Source organism: Hylobates moloch, unplaced genomic scaffold (assembly GCF_009828535.3).
Source record: "Hylobates moloch isolate HMO894 unplaced genomic scaffold, HMol_V3 SCAFFOLD_2, whole genome shotgun sequence".
NCBI classification, from domain to species: domain Eukaryota; kingdom Metazoa; phylum Chordata; class Mammalia; order Primates; family Hylobatidae; genus Hylobates; species Hylobates moloch.
The window spans coordinates 18157289-18181744 of NW_026652277.1; the positions used below are offsets into that span (position 1 = coordinate 18157289).

The following is a 24456-nucleotide window of genomic DNA, read 5'->3' on the forward strand; positions in this document are numbered from 1 at the left end:
CTGTCCTTTCAACCACGCAGTGCTGGATTTTAAACAGGTGCAAAGTACAATGTTTGTTGTATTTACCCCTTTGCTTAATTCTTAATCATTTCAAATTTAATAAATATGTATGTACACTTGCACTTACATATATACATGTTGATCATCTAAAACAAAATCCTGACTGGGCGTGATGTCTCACACCTGTAATCTGAGCACTTTGGGAGGCTGAGGAGGGCAGATTGCTTGAGTCCAGGAGTTGGAGACCAGCCTGGATAACGTAGTGAAACCCTGTCTCTACAAAACATACAAAAAGTAGCCAGACATCATAGCGCGTATCTGTAATCCCAGCTACTTGGGAGGATCATTGGAGCATGGAATGCAGAGGTTGCAGTGAGGCAAGATCACATCATTGCACTCCAGTCTGGGTGACAGAGTGAGACGCTGTTTAAAAATATATATATATATATATATTTGCTTCAAAATATATTGTAGGAATTTTTGCCCACATACAAAAAATAAAGTTGAAAAGTTTCCTTCTATAAAGGAGGGATTTTTTATTATCATTGAAAGTTAGCAAGATGATACCGAGAAGTTATAATCAGACAAGGGTAACTGGAAAGTAAGATATCAATAAGTGCTAAATAAAGCAGATGGCTATGACCTGGTTCCTATAAGTATAGTCAGTACCTCTTCAGTTCCTGGGTGCTTCCTTTATAAGACTTGATAGCTGTACTCCCACCTGAGGCATTTAATATAATAAAAGAGTAGAACAAGTTTTCTAAGAAGTTATTGTACACAACAAGTAAATGGATAAAATCGGATTAGATCTTCTTGACCTGTCTTTTCTTCACCATGTTGGCCAGGCTGGTCTCGAACTCCTGACCTCAAGTGATCTGCCTGCCTCGGCCTCCCAGAGTGCTGGGATTACAGATGTGAGCCACCGTGCCTGGCGTCCGTAGTCTCTTACAGTAGGGATCTGGGTCATTTTTTTTTCCATTTCCCTAAAAAGAGCAAATTGAGAGTAGTTAATATTTAAGACAAATCTATTATAGACATTAAAACAAACTATGAATTTTCCTTTTATGTTGTTAGTGACTGACAGTTTCAGGATGAAAATTGAAAACCATACTTTGCTATTTAGCATAGTAAAATTCACCTTTGTATTAGGAAATGAAGAAATCAATGCATAAAAATCTAAATAACTATATTAATCATGGTCAGAAGTTTATTTCTATCCTTGAGTGAATTTCATTTCACTTTTTAATAGTAGGTATTCATTCTACCACTGGCACATTTTTATTAAACTTAAGGTATGCATTGTGCTATAGCATTCAAATTATTAGCTTCACTATTAACTCATTAGTCATTGTTTAGGAAGAAAGCTAGAACTATAGTGCCATGAAATTATAATGTGTTTATTCTATTTCATAACCAAAGATACTTTTAAGTTAATTATCTCCTCTTATAATAATTGGTGCTTAGCAGCCTTAGGCCTAGTGATTCCAGAAGGCTATAAGAAAATAAAAGTTGTTCCTGCTGTAAACGTTAACCACATCCCTGACAGGAGCCTGTGGGACTCCACACACCAGGCCTCTGTGGAGCAAATGGAGTTTCCTTTGGATGTGAGAAAAAGCAAGTCCCGTGGCCAAAAAGCTGTCCACTAATATCCTTCCAGCCCTGCCAGATTGGTGCTCGTGTATACCCATCTGTTAATGACAGGGTCCAGGCATCTGTCTCTAGGCAGAAAAGAGCATATGGCAGTGAGATGAAGGACTTCAAGGCCAGGGGATAGAGGGCATGAGTCAGAAGCATCGAGAAGGTGGGAAGTTTGGGGAGCTTGAACAGATGTTTCTGGGCCATCCTTTTGGGTCTGTAGGCCAGATAGTAATGAAGCATTGTTATCTGGGGTAAATATCTGAGGTTCATTGTCTCACAGCAGGGAAATCGAGGATGTGGACATAGAAGAAATGAGTCTAAGAGCGGAGGTTTAACAGGTGAAAGAAAGAGAAAAGAGAATAGCTCTCTCTTGCAACTGAGGGGCTCCCGAGTGCGTCATCTGGTTTCATGGTGAAACGCATGGGTTTCATAGCTGAGCTTGAGGAGGCGGTGTCTGCTTTACATAGGGCCCGAGAGATTGTTCAGACCAGGTGTAACATTTGTATGGTGCATGAAGATGCTGGCCAGCCTACCCTAATCTTTTATGCAGATGGGGTCTCAACCTGGCCAGCGCCATGTTGTCTGTTCCTCACTGTACATGTGGTTGACAAACAAAAGGGAAGGTGGAGCCACCAGGTTGCACATGCCTGGCCCCCAGGTAGCCTTTATCTATTGGCACAGCTGCGGCATTTACCTATGCAAAGTTTTAGCTTGTTTATCTATGCTTGCAGCTGGATTTTTCAGGCTGCTTTTTGTTAGAAAAGAAACAATCTGGGGGCTGTGTTTCATTAGAAGGAAGCCTTACCGAGGACTCTGTTACCCTATTTGCTGAAATAATTTATTTCTAGCTCATGTATCAGTAACAGTGCTGGAGTCAGGGTGGGAAGGGAGGTGGTGAAACCAGGTGGTTGGTCTCTTCAGCAGCCTTCTCAAGATGACTGACTTGTGGAGGGGCGCGGTGGCTCACGCCTGTTATCCCAGCACTTTGGGAGGCCGAGGTGGGCGGATCACCTGAGGTCAGGAGTTAGAGACCAGCCTCGCCAACATAGTGAAACCCTGTCTCTGCTAAAAATACAAAAATTTGCTGGGTGTGTTGGCGGGCACCTATAGTCTCAGCTACTTGGGGGCTGAAGCAGGGGAATCACTTGATCCCAGGAGGTGGAGGTTGCAGTGAGCTGACATCCTGCCACACTGTACTCCAGCCTGGGCAACAGAGCGAGACTCCATCTCAAAAAAAAAAAAAAAAATGAGATAGGAAGACATAGATGGTTTCATAGTTTATAAAATTCCACACCAAGGACCCTGCACAGGAAACACTGAAAGGCCGCAGCGACCCTAGTTTTACAGAGGGATTAAAAAGCCATGCAAATTGTACTTTTATTAGAGACAGGCTTTCACCATGTTGCACTGGCTGGTCTTGAACTCCTGACCTCAGGTGATCCGCTTACCTTGGTCTCCCAAAGTGCTGGAACTACAGGCGTGAGCGACCACACCCAGCCATTCATGAAATACAGCTTTATAGATGGTGAAAAAGAGACGTAAAGAGAGAATCAGAAGATCTAAATAAATAAAAATAATGATTTGGGCCAGGGCACAGTGGCTTACGCCTGTAATCCCAGCACTTTGGGAGGCCGAGGTGGACGGATCACAAGGTCAGGAGATCGAGACCTTCCTGGCTAACATGGTGAAACCCCGTCTCTACTAAAAATACAAAAAATTAGCCAGGCATGGTGGCAGGCACCTGTAGTCCCAGCTACTTGGGAGGCTGAGGCAGGAGAATGACATGAACCCGGGAGGCGGAGATTGCAGTGAGCCGCGCCACTGCACTCCAGCCTGGGTGACAGAGTGAGACTCTGTCTCAAGAAACAAAAAATACAAAAAATTAACTGGACATGGTGGTGGGCGCCTATAATCCCAGCTACTCGGTGGGCTGAGGCAGGAGAATCGCTTGAACCTGGGAGGCGGTGGTTGCAGTGAGTTGAGACCTAACCATGGCACTCCAGCCTGGGCAACAAGAGTGCAACTCCATCAAAAAAAAAAAAAAAAAAAAAAATCTTTCACAAATATTGTCTTAAAATTTTATTTTTTTTTTTTTTTTCCAGAGAAAGGATCTTGCAATGTTGCCCAGGCTAGATTCAAACCCCTGAACTCAAGCCATCCTGTTGCCTCAGCCTCCTGAATAGCTGAGACTACAAGCGTGTGCCACAGTGAATGGCTGGGAGAACTTTTTTGAGCCTCAGTTTCTTCACCTTGGAATAAAACAATTGTAGCTGGGGTTAAATGAAATGTAGCAATCTATGTATAATATACAGCACATTGTTTGTCCCTTGGCCGACATTCCCAAAGTGGTAGCTCTCATCATTTTACAGTAAGTCCTGTCATGTACAAGGTAAAGAAGGACCTAGAAGAAGAGAATATAAATTTCTTAACATCTCTTACCACTTACACATTCCCTTCTCAATAAATACTGATTGGAAACATACTGGAGACGCAGTGTTGAACAGGACATGGCTTTGGTATTTTAGTTTCTGTTTTTTGAGACAGGGTCTCTCTCTGCTGCCCGGGCTGGAGTGCAGTGATGTGATCATGGCTCACTGCACCCTTGACCTCCGGGGCTCAAGCGATCCTCCCACCTCAGCCTCATGAGTAGCTGGGACCACAGGTGCACGCCACCACGGCTGGCTCTTGTTTGTATTTTTGGTAGAGACAGACTTTCACCATGTTGCCCCGGCTGGTCTGAAACTCCTCGGCTCAAGCAATCCACCTGCCTCTGATTACAGATGTGAGCCACCGCACCCGACCAACCTTGATGTTTTTAAAGCACTTCTACATTATTGTCTGGATAAAGAGATGCCACTCTTCTACAAATTGGTACTTACAAATTTATTTTGAGGATCTGTTCGGGTCCACAAACCAATATGCCGCAAACATTTAATTCTTTATCCCAAAAAGGGGGCTACAGTGCATAGGTGATTTACCAGTCGCCCTCATGCTGTGTAGCATGTGCTCATATGCCATGTTGAAAGTACCAGAAACTGGAAAAGGAATCAATTCCTTTTTTTCTTGGCTTGGAACAGGGAGAAGCAAAAACTGGTAGAAAAGTCTGACGTCACCTCATGGGCCTGACCCTCCATAGCCGCAGAGCAAGTTGGCCAGGAATCCAGGTAGAATCTGCAAAAGCAGACTCCAGCTCTCACACTGGCCTGGCAATAAAGTCCTTAGGATGTTAACAGAGGTTGAGTGAAAGTGAAATGGAGGACCCTATTGTCTCCTAACCAGTGTAGCATCCTCATGATTCTGTAGAGCAGGATGAATCTAAATCTAAATGTAGATTTCAATACAATTCCGCAGCAGCCATCCCTGAAGCTCCTTCTACAGGATCCTCCCTAGGGCTGTGGGCTATTTCTATATCTGTGCCTTCTGCTTTTCTTCCCCATCTTACCCTACAGCTATGACCAAGCCTTTCCGATAAACCTGGTGGGAGGGTGGAGTTACAGGGTGGCAGGAAAAGAACAGCTTGAAGGGCAACCTGTTAACTAGAGCAGACCACAGTTACATTTGGCCTTGGGATCTGGAATAGCTTTGCTTTTCTCAAGAGCCAGAGCACCTCTTGTGTCCCAGCATGTCCCAGAGCACTGTGTCACTCTTTTGTCACAATCCCCACTGTTCCTGGTATTCCTGTGAAGCCTCTGGAACACCAAGATTTCTTGGCTTCTGTTTGTTCCTGCTTCTTGGGACTCTTCTTTACCTTAAGGAGAAAGCAAAATAAGAAGAAAGAGTAAATGGCCCACTGGCTTCAAACATTCATATCCAAGAATCAGTTCTATTCGTCAGTATTTATGATGGACCACATAGGAGTGAACTAGGAATGAGGTGAACCATGCCCCAGGGCCATGATGCTGGAAAACCATAAAAATTTGGTAGGGCCGGGTGCGGTGGCTCACACCTATAATCTCAGCCCTTTGGAAGGCCAAGGCGGGAGGATCACTTGAGGCCAGGAGTTCAAGAACAGCCTGGGCATCAAAGCGAGACCTCATCTCTCCAAAAAGTAAAAAAAAAATTAGCTGGGCATGGTGGCATGAGCCTGTAGTCCCAGCTACTCAGGAGGCTGAGACTGGAGGATTATTTGAGCCTAGGAGGTTGAGGCTACAGTGAGCCATGATTGCACCACTTAGTTCCAGCCTGGGCAACATAAAGACCCTGTCTAGGGGAAAAACAATCTGGTAGGCTTCCAGACCAAAAGTAAATTTTGGAGTGTGAACAAGGGCAAGAGCTCTGAATGGTAAGAGGGAAGAGTCGCATGTGGCTCTTTATCATTCTGAGATTAAGTCAAAAATGAAGTTGTCAACTTAAAACAGGATACATTTGATCAACAAATGGTTTCATGGATAAAAGTTCAATGATTCTTTAAGGGATATTCCCTTGGAACTTCAAGTTGGTTAAAAAAAAAAAAGCCTCAGTGTTTGAGGACTATCAAAGAAAATCAGAATGGAAGAGATATGTGTCAGTGCATTCCTGCATTGTTACACTGTTATAAAGAAATATCTGAGACTGAGTAATTTATCAAGGAAAGAGGTTTAGTTGGCTCACAGTTCTGCAAGCTGTACAGGAATCATGGTGTTGGCATCTGGCTTCTAGGGGAGGCCTCAGGAAACTTACAGTCATCGAGGAAGATGAAGGGAAAACAGGCATATCATACATGGCTGGCACTGGCGCGAGAGAGAGGCGAGAGGTGCCACACATGTTTAGACAACCAGATCTTAGGAGAAGTCTTATCATGAGAACAGCACCAAAGGGGAAAATCTACCCCTATGATCCAATCACCTCCTACCAGGCCCCACCTCCCACACTGGGGCTTACAATTCCACATGAGTCTGGCCAGAGACACAAATTCAAACCATATCAAGATAGAACACTGTAAACAAAGTGAATATGGGAAAACCTGGCCGGGTATGGTGGCTCACACCTGTAATCCCAGCATTTCGGGAAGCTGAGGCAGGCAGATCACCTGAGGTCAACAGTTCAAGACCAGTATGGCCAACACAGCAAAACCCTGTCTCTACTAAAAATATAAAAATTATTAGCTGGGTGTGGTGGCATGTACCTGTAGTCTCAACTAATTGGGAGGTTGAGGCAAGAGAATCACTTGAACCCAGGAGGCAGAGATTGCAGTGCGCCAAGATCGCTCCACTTCACTCCAGCCTGAGTGACAGAACAAGACTCCATCTCAAAACAAAAAAAAAAAAAATAGAAAAGAAAAGAAAATGAATATGGGAAAACCTTACCATTTGCTCAAGTCCCAGAGACTATGAAAGAATCTATATCACAGAAAAGCATCTTGACTTTAATAGTGAGTTAGTTTGTGTGGTGCATGTGGCAGATATTAAACTGTGTTGATGAGTTTGGTTTGAGGATGTTTACAGTGGAAGGCCACACAGGAAATGACTTGTGTTGGGCCTTAATGGGGGGTAAATACAGAGAAATATGTACTTATGTGTAGCATTTACTTTGATATATAGCAAATGCCTATTAATAAGCACTTACTATATATATAGTCAGCCATCTTTATCCGTGGGTTCCACATTCACGGATTCAACCAACTGTGGATTGAAAATGTTAAAAAAAAAATTACAACAATAAGAATGATAAACATAAAAAGCACTAAAATTGAATAACTATTTGCATAGCGTTTACCTTGTATTAGGTATTATAAGTCATCTAGAGATAAAGCATACAGAGGATGTGTGCAGTTATGTGCAAATAGTACGGTGTTTTTTTGTTTGTTTGAGATGGAGTCTCCCTTTGTTGCCCAGGCTGGAGTGCAGTGGCACAATCTTGGCTCACTGCAGCCTCCACCTCCTAGGTTCAAGCAATTCTCCTGCCTCAGCCTCCTGAGTAGCTGGGATTACAGGTCTGTGCCACCCCATCTGGCTAATTTCTGTATTTTTAGTAGAGACAGGGTTTCTCCATGTTGGTCAGGCTGGTCTCAAACTCCTGATCTCGTGATCCATCCACCTCTGCCTCCCAAAGTGCTGGGATTACAGGCCTGAGCCACTGTACCCGGCCAAGTACACTGTTTTATATCAAGGGCTTGAACATCTATAGATTTTGAGGGTCCTGGAAACAATATCATGGCAGATATCAAGGGATGACTATTTACACAATACTAGCCTAGCCTGGTGCAATCCATTTTCTGTAATCTCATTACCTTAAAGAATGGTGTTCTTACCCTTGTTTTAGCCATGTGAAAATATGCTCAATGAGACTAAAGAATTTGCCCAGGCCACTCACCTAATAAATGGCAGAATCAACATCCAAATCCAAGTCCACTTAAAACCCCTTGTTCTTGAACCCATACGAATGAAATTAATATGGAGAATACCTTCCACGTTGTAGACACACTGGAAGCTGAAGTGAGACCAGGGAATCAGAAGTGACATTGTCACTGGCCTCTTTGGTTTAGCATCCTGGGGTCTTTTATCTTGGCTACATCTGTCTCCCACATCCCTTGACTGTACTCTAATCTAATTTTAGAAATACAGTTCCTGAAGTAAAGATATTGAGGAATAGGTATCTGCTGCTCTTCTTTCCTACTTCCATAAAGCTAATTCCCATATAAACCACATCTAATGGTAGCATCGTTGGTTACAGGAGGTGAGGCAAGAAAGGAGGCACGTTCCAACTTAACATCTTAATCTAAGAGCATAAAATTATTACCTATGGTCTCTGGAATTATACACCAATTTCCACCACCACTTTAATTTCTTTTTCCTTTTTCAGTCCCCTCTTTCTGCTACTCAGATGATTGAAAAGTGATAAAAAGTTGGTAAAAGTCATAAGATTTTCTATGGGGTCTTCCGTCGAGTCAGGCATTAAAAATGTGTCTTACATTGATGAAAAACTATATGTGATGCTTAAACTCCGTATCTTCCAAGGAATAAAAGAAAAATCTGAAAGAAGTGAAAGACCATGCTAGGATTTTTTTTTTAAATCTTGGAGCTATACTTTTGTGATCAGAAACTTTTCTGAATAATGGATGGATCTACTCATGGAAATTGTATTTCTAGTGGTAAAACTGAGTTTGATGAAGACTACGTCCTTGGGAGGCTGAGGCGGGAGGATTACTTGAGACCAGGAGTTTGAAACCAGCCTGGGCAACACAGCAATACCCTGTCTCTAAAAAGTTTTTTTTAAAAAACAAAATGTAGAAACTTTAAAATATTTTTCAGATTACATCTCACTAAAAAGTGCATCTTGCTTTAGTGCTGGGTATAGTATAAAACAGTGTGGCCCATTTGGACAGTAGTTTAGAATAAAAATTTAAAAGTCTTAATAACTCATGTCTGACACATGCTACCTCTGGGACTCCATCCTAAGAAAAGAATTCTTGGTAGAAAGAGGCTTTTGTACAAAGATTTTTCAAAGCAGAATATTTTTCATATTGAATAATGTTGTGAACCTAAGTATCAAAGAAGGGTGATTGGTGAATGGTTGAGGTAGTCTTTTTTGTTTTTTTTTTTTAGATGGAGTCTCACTCTGTCACCCAGGCTGGAGTGCAGTGGCTCAATGATCTTTGCTCACTGCAGCCTCTGCCTCCCGGGTTCAAGTGATTCTCCTGCCTCAGCCTCCCGAGTAGCTGGGATTACAGGCATGTACCACCATGCCTAGCTAATTTTGTATTTTTAGTAGAGATAGGGTTTCTCCATATTGGTCAGGCTGGTCTCGAACTCCCGATCTCAGGTGATCCTCCCACCTCCGCCTCCCAAAGTGCTGGGATTACAGGCATGAGCCATCGCGCCTGGCCAAAATATATTTTTAAAAGTATAAAAACTGTGTGTGTGTGTGTATAAGAGATGAGGTCTCACTTTGTTGCCCAGGCTGGTCTCAAACTCCTGGGCTCAAGTGATGCTCCCACCATGCCCTCCCTAAGTGTTGGGATTTACAGGCATGAGCCACAGCGCCTGGCCTTTCTAAAAAATATATATTTTTTGTTTTTTCATTTCTTTATGTTTAATATTGGATGAAATGCAGTATATTATGATTGTAGCTCTGGAAGTAAACTTTATATATTTAAGAAAATTTCTAGAAAAAAATAGAAACATCATACTATCAAGGATTGTGTTTCAGTGGTACAGGTATAGGCACCATTTATTTATGTGTATTTTTAATTCCCATAATTCCACACAAGAAGCAGGATCCCTGGTATCATTAAAAATTATAGTGGATGTCATTCAAGACCAGCCTGGCCAATATGGTGAAACCCCATCTCTACTAAAAATACAAAAATTAGCCAGGCATGGTGGCGGATGCCTGTAGTCCCAGCTACTCAGGAGGCTGCTGTAGAAGAATCACTTGAACCCAGAAGGCAGAGGTTGCAGTGAGCTGGGATCACACCACTGCACTCCAGCCTGGGCGTCACAGTGAGACTCAGTCTCAAAAAAAAAAAAAAAAATTACAGTGGATGTCAATAACTGGCTTCCAAATATTTAACTCCACCTCATGTCTACTGTGCCTGTATCCAGAATTTGGTTCTCCTTTCCCAGTCTGCAAATTGTGACGAGACCATAGTAACATCAGGGCTCTTAACCCAGTCTAAACCCAGACAAGAGTCAGGTAGAACAAATTAACTTTGGAAAATTTGGAAATAAAAATGGGTTCTCTTTACTCCAACTCCCCCGTGTCTTCTCTGGCAAGTCCAGGTAGAGAGCTCATTGAGTAGGGAGAAACTGTTCCCTCCTCCTGAGAGGTCGAAATAATTTTTTTAAAGAATAGGTTAAGCTGGATGCGGTGGCTCATGCCTATTATCCCAGCACTTTGGGAGGCCGAGGCAGGCAGATCACCTGAGTTCAGGAGTTCAAGACCAGCCTGACCAATATGATGAAACCCCATCTCTACTAAAAATACAAAAAATTAGCTGGGCGTGGTGGCGGGCGCCTGTAATCCCAGCAATTGGGGAGGCTGAGGCAGGAGAACCGCTTGAACGCAGGAGGCGGAAGTTGCAGTGAGCCGAGATCATGCCATTGCTCTCCAGCCTGGGCAACAAGAGTGAAACTCCACCTCAAAAAAAAAAAAGAGAAAAGTAAGTTAAAAGGAATATCACATGAAAAACTATGTTACTTTGTATATATCATGTATATAAGAAATATATAGAAGAGGCCAGGCACAGTGGCTCGTGCCTGTAATCCCAGCACTTTGGGAGGCTGAGGTGGGCAGATCACCCAAGGTCAGGAGTTCGAGACCAGCCTGGCCAACACAGTGAAACCCTGTCTCTACTAAAAATACAAAAAATTAGCTGGGCGTGGTGGGTCACGCCTATAATCCCAGCTACTCAGGAGGCTGAAGCAGGAGAATCAATTGAACTCCAGAGGAGGAGGTTGCAGTGAGCTGAAATTGCACCACTGCACTCCAGCCTGGGCTAGAGAGTGAGACTCTATCAAAAAAAAAAAAAAAAAAAAGAGAGAGAGAGAAATATACAGAAGCAATCCACTTGCCCATAATGGGAAGGAAATACGCCACCACTTAGAACAATACCATTTTCACCATTTCTGAGCTTACCTGTTTCTTCCATCTTGTGGATAAATAGGTATTAGCTAAAGAGAGAATAAATGTTTATCTGTGAATTCTTTTGGTTTGATTTGTTTTTTTCTTTTTTTTTGAGACAGGGACTGACTTTGTCCCCCAGGCTGGAGTGCAGTCGCGTGATCACGGCTCACTGCAGCCTAGACCCCCTGGGCTTAAGTGATCCTCTTGCCTTAGAATGCCAAGTTGTTGGGAGTAGAGGTGCCTGCCACCACACCTTGCTAATTTCGTTTTTGATTTTTAGTGAGAAGAGGTCTTGCTATGTTGCCCAGGCTGATCTTGAACTCCTAGGGTCAAGCAATCCTCTTGCCTTGGCCTCACAAAATGCTGGGATTACAGGCATGAGCCACCACTCCTGGCCCTTTATCTGTAAAATTTCAAAGCATCAAATAAGGAAAGAGAGCTTAATTAATATCTTTAGTAGTTGAACAAACTCAAGGAGGAGAAATAATAGAAGAAAAAGTCATTACTTTCATAATTCGTTGCAGCCGTGAATAAAAGTTGCTATAGTTGTAGCATATTTTCCCTGGCTCTTTTTTCATTCAATGATTGTACCTTTCGGAATTATGTCATTAATGATTAATTAATTAAAGTAGGTGTTTGGGGTAGCAGGGCAGTGACTAAGTCCTTTCCACTGAAACCGAAGAACTGGGCGTTTTATTCATGTTTGTGTTTCATGATTTACAGTTGCTACAAGCGCCAACGTTGAAAACACATATTTCCGTGGCTCTTCTTCACCTTCATTACTTGTAGTGCTTTCAAAGAGAACAATGGCCTTTTTCTAGTTCGGAAATGGGTGTTGTGTAGCTCAGAGCTAGGAGATTTCAAGTGTTTTGAATACGAACAAGCTGTTTTGTGATAAAGAACCAGTGCAGAGGGGAAACCAACAATGATTACAGTAGTTATTTAGTATGTCTTTGTATTTGAGGGGAAAAGGAGGGACACTGTTGTTTTGCTCTTATTTTTTTCCCTCTTCCTTTTCCCACTTTAGACAAAGCCCGTTGCATTTGCGGTTCGGACAAATGTCAGCTACAGTGCGGCCCATGAAGATGATGTTCCAGTGCCTGGCATGGCTATCTCATTCGAAGCAAAAGATTTTCTGCATGTTAAGGAAGTAAGGAGAATAATTTCATTTTCTAACAGCGTAATGTTTCACCTTGACATACCATTTCTTATTTCCTATTCATATGCCGTTTCTGTGAAGTAGCATTGCACATCGCTGCAGTTGTATAACATACATACTAAATCAATGGCTCTCAACCTCTGCTAATATAAATATACCTTTTAAAATGGAAAGAAGTCACAGGCCTCTTGCAATAACTTCAGCGCTCCCTGGGGCTCTGTGGCCCAGAAATTGGGAACTGCTAGAGTAGATGATCCTTTTTTATGCTTAACCTGTACTTCTTTTTTTTTAATGTTTCACCTTGACTAGGTGTAGTTTTGCCTGATGCCTGAAGTCTAGCCATCTGGGGAGGGTTTAATAATAATATCTAGAAGTCATGACTCTTCTCTCTGCTGACAGTGTCTACATTCAAACTACTGATGCCCTTTTTCCTCCTTAAATGCTAAATTTCTGCAGTGAATGAGAGAATGGTAAGAATTGACACCAATAAGGTAACAAAGAGGTATCAGGAAAAGTCCTTTTCCTACACACTGAATGTCTCCACCTTCTAGTGAGCAATGACCCAACCTGCAAATTGGAAACTTTCATCCTTGATTAAAGTTTATTTGGAGTCAGCATTTATCAAATGCCTGCCTTGTGGAGCACTGTGTAAACTGACCAGAAATTTCCCCTGTAGAATATTCTCAGTGTGTGATCCTGAGGTTTTTCTTGGACCTGAAGGAATTTATACTTGGAGCTCTTCCATCTAGGGTATAATATGTCATAGGAAGCATGTGTAAATTGAAACTCTTCACTGCACTAAAGGCTGTCAGCAAAGGAGTTGATAACTGCCAATTAAAAGAACCTAGGGCTGGGCCCGGTGGCTCATGCCTGTAATCCCAACACTTTGGGAGGCCGAGGCGGGCGGATCACAAGGTCAGGAGATCAAGACCATCCTGGCCAACATGATGAACCCTGTCTCCACTAAAAATACGAAAATTATCTGGGTGTAGTGGCACATACCTGTAATCCCAGCTACTCGAGAGGCTGAGGCAGGAGAATAGCTTGAACCAGCGAGTCGGAGGTTGCAGTGAGCCGAGATTGTGGCACTGCACCCAAGCCTGGTGACAGAGCGAGATTCTGTCTCCAAAAAAAAAGAACCTAGAAGCCTGGGTACTATGGCTCATGCTTATAATTCAAGCACTTTGGAAGGCCGAGGAAGGCAGATCTCTTGAGCCCAGGAGTTTGAGACCAGCCTGGGCAACAGGATAAAACCCCATCTCTACAAAAAAAAAAAAAAAAAAAAAATTAGCCAGGTGTGATGGCACACACTGGTAGTCCTGGCTACGCACGAGTCCAGTGGATTGATTGAGCCTGGGAATTCAAGACAGGAGTGAGCCAGGATCGTGTCACTGCACTCCAGCCTGGGCAACAGAGCGAGACCCTGTCTCTATTGAAAATAAAAGAGCCTAGAGAATTGAGAGCCTACCATTTCGGTAACCTCTGAAAAGAGATGTCAAATACTGGCTAGGTGGGAACAATAGAAAAAGTTATCAGAAGTGATGCTGTGCCTAGAATCTCACTTTACACCAGGAAGTTAGATTATTATGGGGTCTCTTCTTGATGATTGATGCTGAAAGGGGGATCTTTCCATCATGAAAGGAAAAGAAAAACAGAATGTATATTCTTCTTCGAAGTGTTCAAGGACAGATTTATTCAATCGCGGAAAATGAAGGCAAATCACAAAGATTTAAGATACATATTCCACCTGCAAAAGATAAATTGTCAACATCACACAAGTAGAGAAATCATCTGTGAACATCGCATTGTGTAATTATAAAACTGTTTGCACAAAGGTAAATTGTCCTGTGATGTGAAATATTTAAAGTACACTTCAATATTTATCTCTTTCTCTCTTTCTTCCAATTGGTCTGATTATATAAGGGGAAGATTTCTGTAACAATGCTTCCTAAAGATCTCTTGGTAGGATGGGCTGTTATTCTTTGAACCCAGAGAGCTTATCCCTTACTCATGGTGACAGCAGCTGCTGCAGCAGAATTCAGGCTGGTCCTACAGCAGCACCAGGACAGACAAGGAATGCAGAGCCCTTGATAGATTGCTGAGGACACTAAAAGCATTTCTTACATGTGAAACCCATGAGCCAAAGGGTTTCTTGAATGATAATACTTAAGGCATAGTTAATTGTCATTGCCATATTTCTCTCGACTGAAAATAGTGTGGAAGAACAAGGATTTGACCTTCTGTGCACTGATTTTTAATGCTTTTGATTTTGTGTTTAGAAATTTAACAATGACTGGTGGATAGGGCGATTGGTAAAAGAAGGCTGTGAAATCGGATTCATTCCAAGCCCAGTCAAACTAGAAAACATGAGGCTGCAGCATGAACAGAGAGCCAAGCAAGGGAAATTCTACTCCAGGTATGAGGCAGATGTCAAGTGTTTGCATAAAACTTAGATTATACCACTATCTGTGTACTGTTGTCTGCTGTATTCTATATCCTTTATTATGTATTAGCAAGGAGGCTGGTGATACGGTTTATTGATAGCATCACAAATCTTGCATTTTTCTGCATTTAAAAAACTTCAATCCAGCACCTGATTTTCATCCTATTTGGGAAAGTATCAAATTATTATCATTAATGAAAAGAGCTAAGGTTATAGAGTATTAAATTCAGGCTCCAGTGCAGAGGAAAATCTGAAACCTTAATCATTTACTGAAAAATAGTCTGGCACATCATAGCCCTGGTGACTAATCCCACTGTCTGCAGCTGCCTGGTATGGCTGGGAGATGTTTGAGAGATGACAGTCTCAGACGTCATCAGGAAATGGCAGCTCTTGTCATCCGTTAGTTTCATTTTCACCTGAGAAACTCAATTTTCAGTTCTACCCACTGTTAAGCACTTAAAGAGAAGCGAAGTATGAAACAAGTTAAAACTGCCTGTGCAGATGGCAATCAGATGAGTTATGTAAGAAGCTGGGGCTGAATAATCCCTCCTAGGATTCGTGAGGTTGTCTGTCCCTCTCTAAAAGAATCACTAGAAAGGCTTCTCGTACATGTACTGAATTTCCCATGGAATCACATGCAGACGGGTCTAAGGACGCAGCATGCCTCTCCCGATGTGAAAGGATGGGACATGGGCAAGGCCTTTCTTAAATATGAATCGCTGGATTTCTCTTTTCTCCATCTTACATCTTATTTGTTTATCTAAGATGCAAATCCCTTTGTCAGTGATAATACTTTAATGTGAACAAGTATTTTTTTCAAGCGTCAGCAGATGAGTGAAACAGATTATGCTTTGTGGTTTGGAACACCCATCCTCATTAACTGGCTTTTTATAATTGTCAAGTTCATTTAGTTCAGATGGATTCCTCTGTGTTTTGAGACCTCCACCCCAGAATTGACTTTCATTAATTCCTAGGTTACTGAGAGCACTCAGATGGTGAGATGCATTCAGTCATATAAAAGTAGAGGCACGCATAGAAAAGAACAAAGATTGGCCGGGCACGGTAGCTCATGCCTGTAATCCCAGCACTGGGAGGCCAAGGCAGATGGATCACCTGAGGTCAGGAGTTCAAGACGAGCCTGGCCAACATGGTGAAACCCCATCTCTACTAAAAATACAAAAATTAGCTGGGCATGGTGGCGGGCACCTGTAATCCTAGCTACTCGGGAGGTTGAGGCAGGAGAACTACTTGAATCCAGGAGGTGGAGGTTGCAGTGAGCCCAGATTCGTGCCACTGCACTCCAGCCTGGGCGAGAGAGTGAGACTCTATCTCAAAAAAAAGAGAACAGGATCATGTCTTTTGCAGCAACATGGATGGAGCTGGAGGCCATTATCCCAAGCAAACTGACACAGGAATAGAATACCAAATACAGGGGCCGGGTGCGGTGGCTCACACCCATAATCCCAGCACTTTGGGAGGCTGAGGCGGGCAAATCACAAGGTTAAGAGATTGAGACCATCCTGGGCAACATGGTGAAACCCTGTCTCTACTAAAAAAAGAAAAAAATACAAAAATTAGCTGGGTATGGTGGTGCGCGTGTGTAGTCCCAGCTATTCGAGAAGCTGAGGCAGGAGAATCGCTTGAACCCGGGAGGCAGAGGTTGAAGTGAGCCAAGATCGCGCCATTGCACTCCAGCCTGGTGACAGAGCAAGAGTCCATCTCAAAAAAAAAAAAAAAAAAAAAATACCACGTGTTTTTACTTATAAGTGAGAGCTAAACATTGAGAACATACAGACAGACACCAGGAAGGGAACATAAGACACTGGGGACTACTTGAGAGTGGAGGATGGGAGGAGGGTGAGGATCAGAAAAACCACCTCCTGGGGCATTATGTTCATTATCTGGGTGACAAAATAATCTGTACACCAAACCCCTGTGACATGCAGTTTACCTGTGTAAAAACCTGGACATGTACCCCGAAACTAAAAGTAAAAAAAGAAAAAAAAGTTGCCTGTGAAGATAACCTTCTTAGGATTAAAATAGTTTACTCTGAGTTATCATTATCATTAGCAGCAGTAAATTATTCATTAGACCAACATATATATAATGCATATTTTGATATGCAATATTAAATATTAAACTTTTGTTGAAAATGCATTTCTTAATGAGAAAAAAAAGTAGAGACATGTAGATGAACAGCGCATGTGCATTTTGCCTGCAGGGTGTTTGAAGACCCGATAGTATTCTTTCAATCCTTAATGTTCCATTGGCCTTATTTTGTGTTTTCCTACCCTCTGTACTGAAAATGGTATCATAATACTAGTTAATAAAACCTTATGGCCAGGCACGGTGGCTCATGCCTGTAATCCCAGCACTTTGGGAGGCCAAAGCAGGTGGATTGCTTGAGGCCAGGAGTTCAAGACCAGCCTGGCCAATATGGTGAAACCCCATCTCAACTAAAAATACAAAACTAGCTGGGCATGGTGGCGCACACCTGTAACCCCAGCTACTCCGGAGCCTGACGTATGAGAATCACTTCAACTTGGAAGGCGGAGGTTGCAGTGAGCCGAGATCATGTTCCAACCTGGGTGACAGTGAAACTCTGTCTGAAAAAACAAACAAAAAAAGAATCACCTTATATGGAAAAATTTTGTTTTAATAGGGTGTAGACATTGCTCCTATCAACTAGGTAGTATATAGTTTGTTGAGGTTTGAAGTTATCCCAGCTGGGGGGCGTTTTGTTTTTAGTTAGGACAATTCAGCATTTTTCAGAATTTTCTTGTCAAATCACTTGAGAAAGGGGTTCCAAGATGAAATAAATTTAGGATAGTTCTAGGTAATAGAAAGTTACTTTAGGATTTGTTATAGCCTTTTAATGTCATCACGTACACTGTGAATCTCTGGTGGAATGGGAATTGTTTTAAGTATAGTATTTACTAAAATTGCTTTCTCATAAAAACTCCTCTGGTTCATGTCTTAGGAATAGTGTTTTGTAGAATGCATTTTGGAAAATTTGGGATGGATTTTTGCCAAGGCAGGCTTGTGTGTCCTTCTTTGCCTCTTCATATAGAAACTGAGAAATGAGAACAACTTCAAAGGGAGTAGAAATTTTTCCCAAAATTGTTACAGAAATGTAGTCTCCTGTGTCTCCCAGATGGGCTTGCCTAGGCTAACATTAGTGCTCCAGTCATCTTTATAAGGACCTGTGGGAGCAGTGGGTATTAGATCTTACAGGTCACAGATGAGACAACAGGTTAAGAGAAGTTAGGGAACTTGACCGAGGTCGCAGAGCTAGTAAGCGTCAGAACCAAGATGGCAGCCTGACCTCCATGCTGTACAGACTTCCATGCTGTACTGCAGATTAAGGAGCCAGGTCTTGCCGCACAGCAAGCCCAGGACAAATGGTGATTGCCATTTGTTATTATTTACTTTATTAGATATGTTGTTTTGCTCTTGCATTTTTTTCCCTTAGGACTCTGAGTTATCCGTATTTGAGTGAATGCAACATCTCAGAACTTACTCCAGAGAACTAGATGACCTTTTCTTACAGCCATATATCTTTTCCTTTGATTTTCTTCATTTTATTTTGGCCCAAAATTTTGCCTAAGTATGTGAAAATACTTTTACTTGCTTTCATAGGTTTTTACATTTCTCTCTCTGTGTGTGTGTGTGTGTGTGTGTGTGTGTGTGTGTGTGTGACAGAGCTTTGCTCTGTCACCCAGGCTGGAGTGCAGTGGCACAACATCGGCTCACTGCAACTTCCGCCTCCCTGGTTCAAGCGATTCTCCTGCCTCAGCCTACCAAGTAGCTGGGGTTCCAGGCACGCGCCACCACGCCCAGCTAATATTTGTATTTTTAGTAGAGACAGGGTTTCATCGTGTTGGCCAGGCTGGTCTCAAACTCCCGACCTCAGGTGATCCACCCACCTTGGCCTCCCAGAGTGTTGGGATTACAGGCGTGAGCCACTGTGCCCGGCCTCTCCTAACATTTTAAATGTAGTTTTGTTTTGAGGACATAACCAGAATCTGGCAGTCTTTAAAAACTCTGATACAGAAATTATAAAAATTGACAGAACTCAATGGAAATGGAATTGGGGTACAGTTCAAGAACTTGGCATTCTAATAGAATTAAAAGTCAAGGACAAATCTGCATCCTGGTCATTGTCACCATTTGCAGTATTTGTTACAATTTTACATAACTCAAATAATATTTTGGCTGTTACTAAATTTCAAAGGGAATATAAAACCCATGAACTTAAACTGAAATTAGACTTAATACTTTAGAAAAAAAAAAAAAACTTCTGGGGAAAAAAATGTTTTGGTCTTGGTAATAGGTCCTTGTATAACTGCCAGAAACTGCTTCTATAAATATCACTTGTCATTAATTTCACATACTGTCTGATGCCCTTATTAAATGTATTTGAGTATCTCTTAAGAACCTTAAAAAGATATACAACCCTCCTGCTAATTGCCTAATAAAGTTTTTGATGTTTATGCATTAAAATGCTAGAACAGTAGCAATAACATTCAGCCTGTTACTGATACTTTAATAAAACTTTTATTTCCATATTAATATTTACATAAGTAAATATTGCCCTTTGATGCATAAACACTGTAGCAAATTCTTTCAACTAGACCCTGGCTCGGCCATAATAATAAACATTAGGCAGTGAGATCATTTTGCCCAAATGTAAAATGTTCTTCTCATCTTCATCTGAGAGAGGGGTCATTCAGTAACATGTTACTTAGCATGCCAGTAGGCTGGTGAAAAACACAAATGCTGTTGTTCTAATATTAACTCCAATGTTTCTGAGACACTGAAGTATATCTTATATCAAACTTTCGAATTTGGTAGTTCGGAAATGTATGATCTTCAAATCATTCCTAAATTAACCACGTTTCATTCTCCATGTGAGTCATGCTTGAGAAGTATTCTGGGTACTATCTGATGGCTACATCATATCATATTCTGTTTAGTCGTGTTCCTTCATGTGTCTTTTAGTGGTTGGCAAGTTTTCATATGCTCTGTTGTTCTTTGATAGATTGCTCATAAAAGCATGAGTGCTTTCAATCTTCGCGTACTATTAATAAAACCAGGCTAAAACAGAGGAGCTGCAACCAAACAAGAAGGAAATATTAATCTTGGGTGTTAGCCTTAAGGTTCTATGCATCGCCTCTGAGGGTCTCTAAAATAAAAAGTAAAATAAATCTGTGCTGTTTCGCGGTCTGTGATCTGGGCAAGTAACTTGGGAGCTGCAGAAATTACACTGGTTCTCTTCCATTCTCTCAGGGCCTTTTAAAATTAAACCTTGAATTTGAAATCAGAGACCATCATGTGGCTATTTCAAATACTCCAGGAATCTCCACTGGGAAATATTGTTTTCCTCCTTAAATGAAAGATAAATTTAAAGTTGAATAAAAACATAATTATGTTTACTGAATAATATAAATGTTTGAGGATGTGAAATAAGTGTCAGATTTAATAGGAATTTTTGCTTTACTCCAGTAAATCAGGAGGAAATTCATCATCCAGTTTGGGTGACATAGTACCTAGTTCCAGAAAATCAACACCTCCATCGTCTGGTAAGTAGGTGATAAATGCTGAATAATACATACTGCATTTCATGCTTTCCCCAGCCCTATCCAGTTTTGTGAATTTACATATACACTCAATCACTATGTTAACCCTACAGACGTTAAAAGGAATCAGAAGAGAGCATGCCCTTTTGGAGTTACAAACAATATGGGGAAATGTTTTTTTCTGGCTGGAAAAAAAAGTATGTCAAAGTGTTTATTCTACATTGTTGTAGATGATCAAAATGATTAATGTATTTAACTTTTTTTTTTTTTGAGACAGAGTCTTGCTCCGTTGCCCAGGCTGGAGTGCAGTGGCACGATCTCGGCTCACTGCACCTCTGCCTCCAGAGCTCAAACGATCCTCTCACCTCCGCTTCCCAAGTAGCTGGGACTACAGGTGCACACCACCATGCCCGGCTAATTTTTGTATTTTTTGTAGAGATGGAGTTTCACAGTGTTGCCCAGGCTGGTCTCGAACTCTTGAGTTCAAGTGATCCACCTGCTTCAGCCTCCCAAAGTGCTGGGTTTACAGGTGTGAGCCACTGCACCCAGCCATATTTAATCTTTAATCCCTACTTCCTGTCATGGTGCTTGTCACGGGCAGTAAATGGGTGAATACTTGCCAACAACCATAGCACAATGTGAGATATAACCTTAACATTACATAGAAGGATAAAAACTTTAGAAAGGTAAGGAACACAGAGTAAAGTGAAGATAGAGGATTGGCCTGCCATGGGCTCTGTCAGAAAAGTTCTGTGGAAGACACAGACAAGAAGTATAGAAAAAAGATGAAAATGTGTGTGGGAAGAGTAATTACTGTTTTCTTTCCAAAGCAGTGGGTTCATCCTAATGGTTGCTGGATAAAATAAAGCACACCTACTTAAATTTGAATTTCAGATAAACCATAATTTACTAGTTTAAGTACATATCGCATGGGGCATACTTACACTAAAAATGTACGGAACATACTTAAACATTGTTTAAAATTCAAATTTATATTGCATTTATATTTGCTAAATCTGGGAAGTCTCTTATACTGTGTAGTACATGGAATTCTATATAGACAGGAGACTAATGATTTGAATTGCAAAAAAAGCACATGATCAGTATCTTAGTTTGCTAAGAGAATTGTAATTGGGAGTCAGAGTAAGATTGTAAAGGTTGACTGCCAGGGTGTTTCAGCAAAATGATACTGCGTGTGATTTCTAGAAAGCTGGAAATGGGAAGAGATAAAAAACAGAGAGTTGTACAACTATGCAGAAATCAAGGAACTAGTCACACAGTGACTGATGTGCTTTAAGGACAAGATTTCTCTATTACTAATAATTAGCTTTATTCCTGAATGGTGGTGGCCTTTAGAGACCAATCAGGGACTTCTTAGCAAAAACTATAGGATTTTTTTTTTTTAAGAGAAGGGGTTTCACTATGTTGCCCAGGCTGGTCTTGAAACTCCTGGGTTCAAGGGATCCTCCTCCTCAGCCTCCCAAACTGCTAGGATGACAGGCGTGAGCCACCATGCCCAGCCATTGGCAAACTAAGATACTGATCATGGGCTATTTTTGCAATTCAAACCATTGTTCTCCTGTTTATATAGAATTCCAAGTTCTACACAGAATATAGGACTTTTTAAGTGAGCAAAATCTGAGCACAGTAAATGAATTGCTTTAGGAAGCAAATTAATTTCAAAAACTATCTACTTACAACTTGAAGCAAGCAATTCTAAGATGCTCAAAATTAAGTAAAATAGTATGCATGAAATGAAAATGAAAGCCCCTGTGGGTATTATGTGAAGCTTATACCTTCCCTTGATAATTACGGAGCCCCTGAATCCACAGAGGAAGGGAGGCCTATCCTGCTCCTTCTCAAATGTGTGAAGTTGCAGGGATTCCTACATAAACCTTACACTCTTCTTATATATCTCAAAGATGATTTCAGTGATTTCTAGGGACTGCTCCTAGGCTCTTAAAGTGGAAAAAGACTGTGTCACCTTGCGATAAAGCAGCAGTTCTGCCTGCAAATGTCAGCCTCACTTCTTTCTATATACCAGAAAAATTCTTCCATTCCCTCCAGCCATATTGTAGCCCTCCAGTGGTTTTCGCAACACAGATGCTCCCCCACTTATGATAGAGTTACACCTCACTAAACCCATCATAAATAGAAAATATTGTAACTCAAAATGCACTTAACATGTGGACAGACCCAGTAAAAAGTCCTAAGTTGAACCATCGTAAAGTTCAGACCTTGACTTCTGATGAGGTTATGTCCTGAAAAATTCATAATAAACTTGCACAATCTTAACTTGAACCAGTGTATGTCAAGGACCGTCTGTGTAGTGAAAGGAGGTGCATGCATTTTGAAGAACAACTTAGTATACATGTAAAATAACATTCCATTTTGTAGGCAGATGTTTGACATTATTAAAAGTAAAGTTCCATGAAGACTGTAATATTTAAAAAGGTGATTTAAATGTTCACCAAGGTTTTGTAGAGATACACCAACTTTCAAGTGACTTTTCTGGTGACTGAGTCACTTGGAGCTATAACCAACTACAAAAGGTATAATAAGCATATTAGAACTCTGAGACAATTTTTATATCAATAGCTCAACTAATTTAAAGGAAAATTTCAGAAAGCTCCAAAGAGAAGTTCTCCAAATCCACCTCCAGGCACAACTGCTCCAATTATCAAGTGTGGATGGGCCTGCAATGATCATTTTCATCTTGTTTCCAAAGGTCCCATCTATTATTCTCCTCCCTCATTGCCAGACCAAAGAATATAAGTATCTTCCTAAAGTATATATGCTTGGATGCTGTCAAGAACTTGGAAAATTTCCCACTTGACATCTGGGCATGGGTGTCATAGCCAGTTGCAGAACACATACATCGCACCCACACACACGTGTGTACATATGTCTCAACCCCAAGCTCCGCTTAACTTGACCCAAGCCTTTAACACAAAAACTTAAATTTCAAAAAGATGTTCTGGTTGCCGTGGCTTACACCCATAATCCCAGCACTTTGGGAGGCTGAGGCAGGAGGATCACTTGAGCCCAGGAGTTCAAGACCAGCCTGGACAACGTAGTGAGACCCCATTTCTAAACAAACAAAAAAATTAGCTGGGTATGGTGGTGTACACCTGTAGTCCCAGCTACTTGGGAGGCTGAGGTAGGAGGTTCGCTTGAGTCCAGGAGGTTGAGGCTGCAGTGAGCCATGATTATGTCACTGCACTGCAGCCTGGGCCACAGAGGGAGACCCTGTCTCAAATAAATAGATAGAAAAAATGTTCCCAAGGCTCTCTATCACTAATAATAATATATGCATGCCAGTGAGGAAGAATGAGACTTTTCAAATATATGAAAGCAGTTCTTTCCAAGTAAATACTAATGTCTGCTAAAGTATGGAAATATAAGTATGAAATTTAAAAAGAGTAACATCTCTCATTAAAAGGAGAACCATCTGAGTCTAATAAAATATATGTAGCTGAATAGATTTGAAAATGCTTCTTAACTGCCTTGGTAAGTTTCTTTAATATGTTTTGAAAGCGACCACATGTTTCAGAATTCTACATATTTCAGAATGAACTCAGATGTTTCTAGACCTGAGTTAACCAAATGTCAGAACTAGTACATTATAGAAAGTTCTCAATTTGGGATTTACAGCCGTCATGTCCAGATACAGGTAAATTTCAAACCTGACTCAGGCTATGTGTGTGGAAAGCCAAACACCTGGGCAGTGTTGCAGCCAAAGATGTACACGTTTCCACTCTTTATTTTTTTTTGAGATGGAGTCTCACTGTCACCCAGGCTGGAGTGCAGTGGCACAATCTCAGCTCACTGCAACCTCCACCTCCCAGGTTCAAGTGATTCTCCCACCTCAGTGTCCCAAATAGTTGAGATTACAGGCACCGGCCACCACACCTGGCTAATTTTTGTATTGTTAGTAGAGATGGGGTTTTACCATGTTGGCCAGGCTGGTCTCGAACTCCTGACATCAGGCGATCCGCCCACCATAGCCTCCCAAACTGCTGGGATTACAGGCATGAGCCACCATGCCCAGCCTCACTCTTTCTTTCTTTCTTTTTTTTTTTTGAGGCGGAGTC

The 24456-nt window shown here is 41.6% G+C and overlaps 1 protein-coding gene across 6 annotated transcripts in view; it reads left to right on the top strand.

Moving 5' to 3' along the window:
- CACNB2 (calcium voltage-gated channel auxiliary subunit beta 2) overlaps positions 1-24456 on the top strand; it is a 404032-nt gene that overhangs the window by 346732 nt on the left and 32844 nt on the right. For all 6 annotated transcript variants that reach the window (XM_032165854.2, XM_032165884.2, XM_058432056.1 and 3 more), the window contains 3 exons: positions 12209-12331; positions 14620-14756; positions 20289-20365. In XM_032165854.2, coding sequence (XP_032021745.1) covers positions 12209-12331; positions 14620-14756; positions 20289-20365 — 337 coding nt within the window. The remainder of the gene's footprint in view (positions 1-12208; positions 12332-14619; positions 14757-20288; positions 20366-24456) is intronic.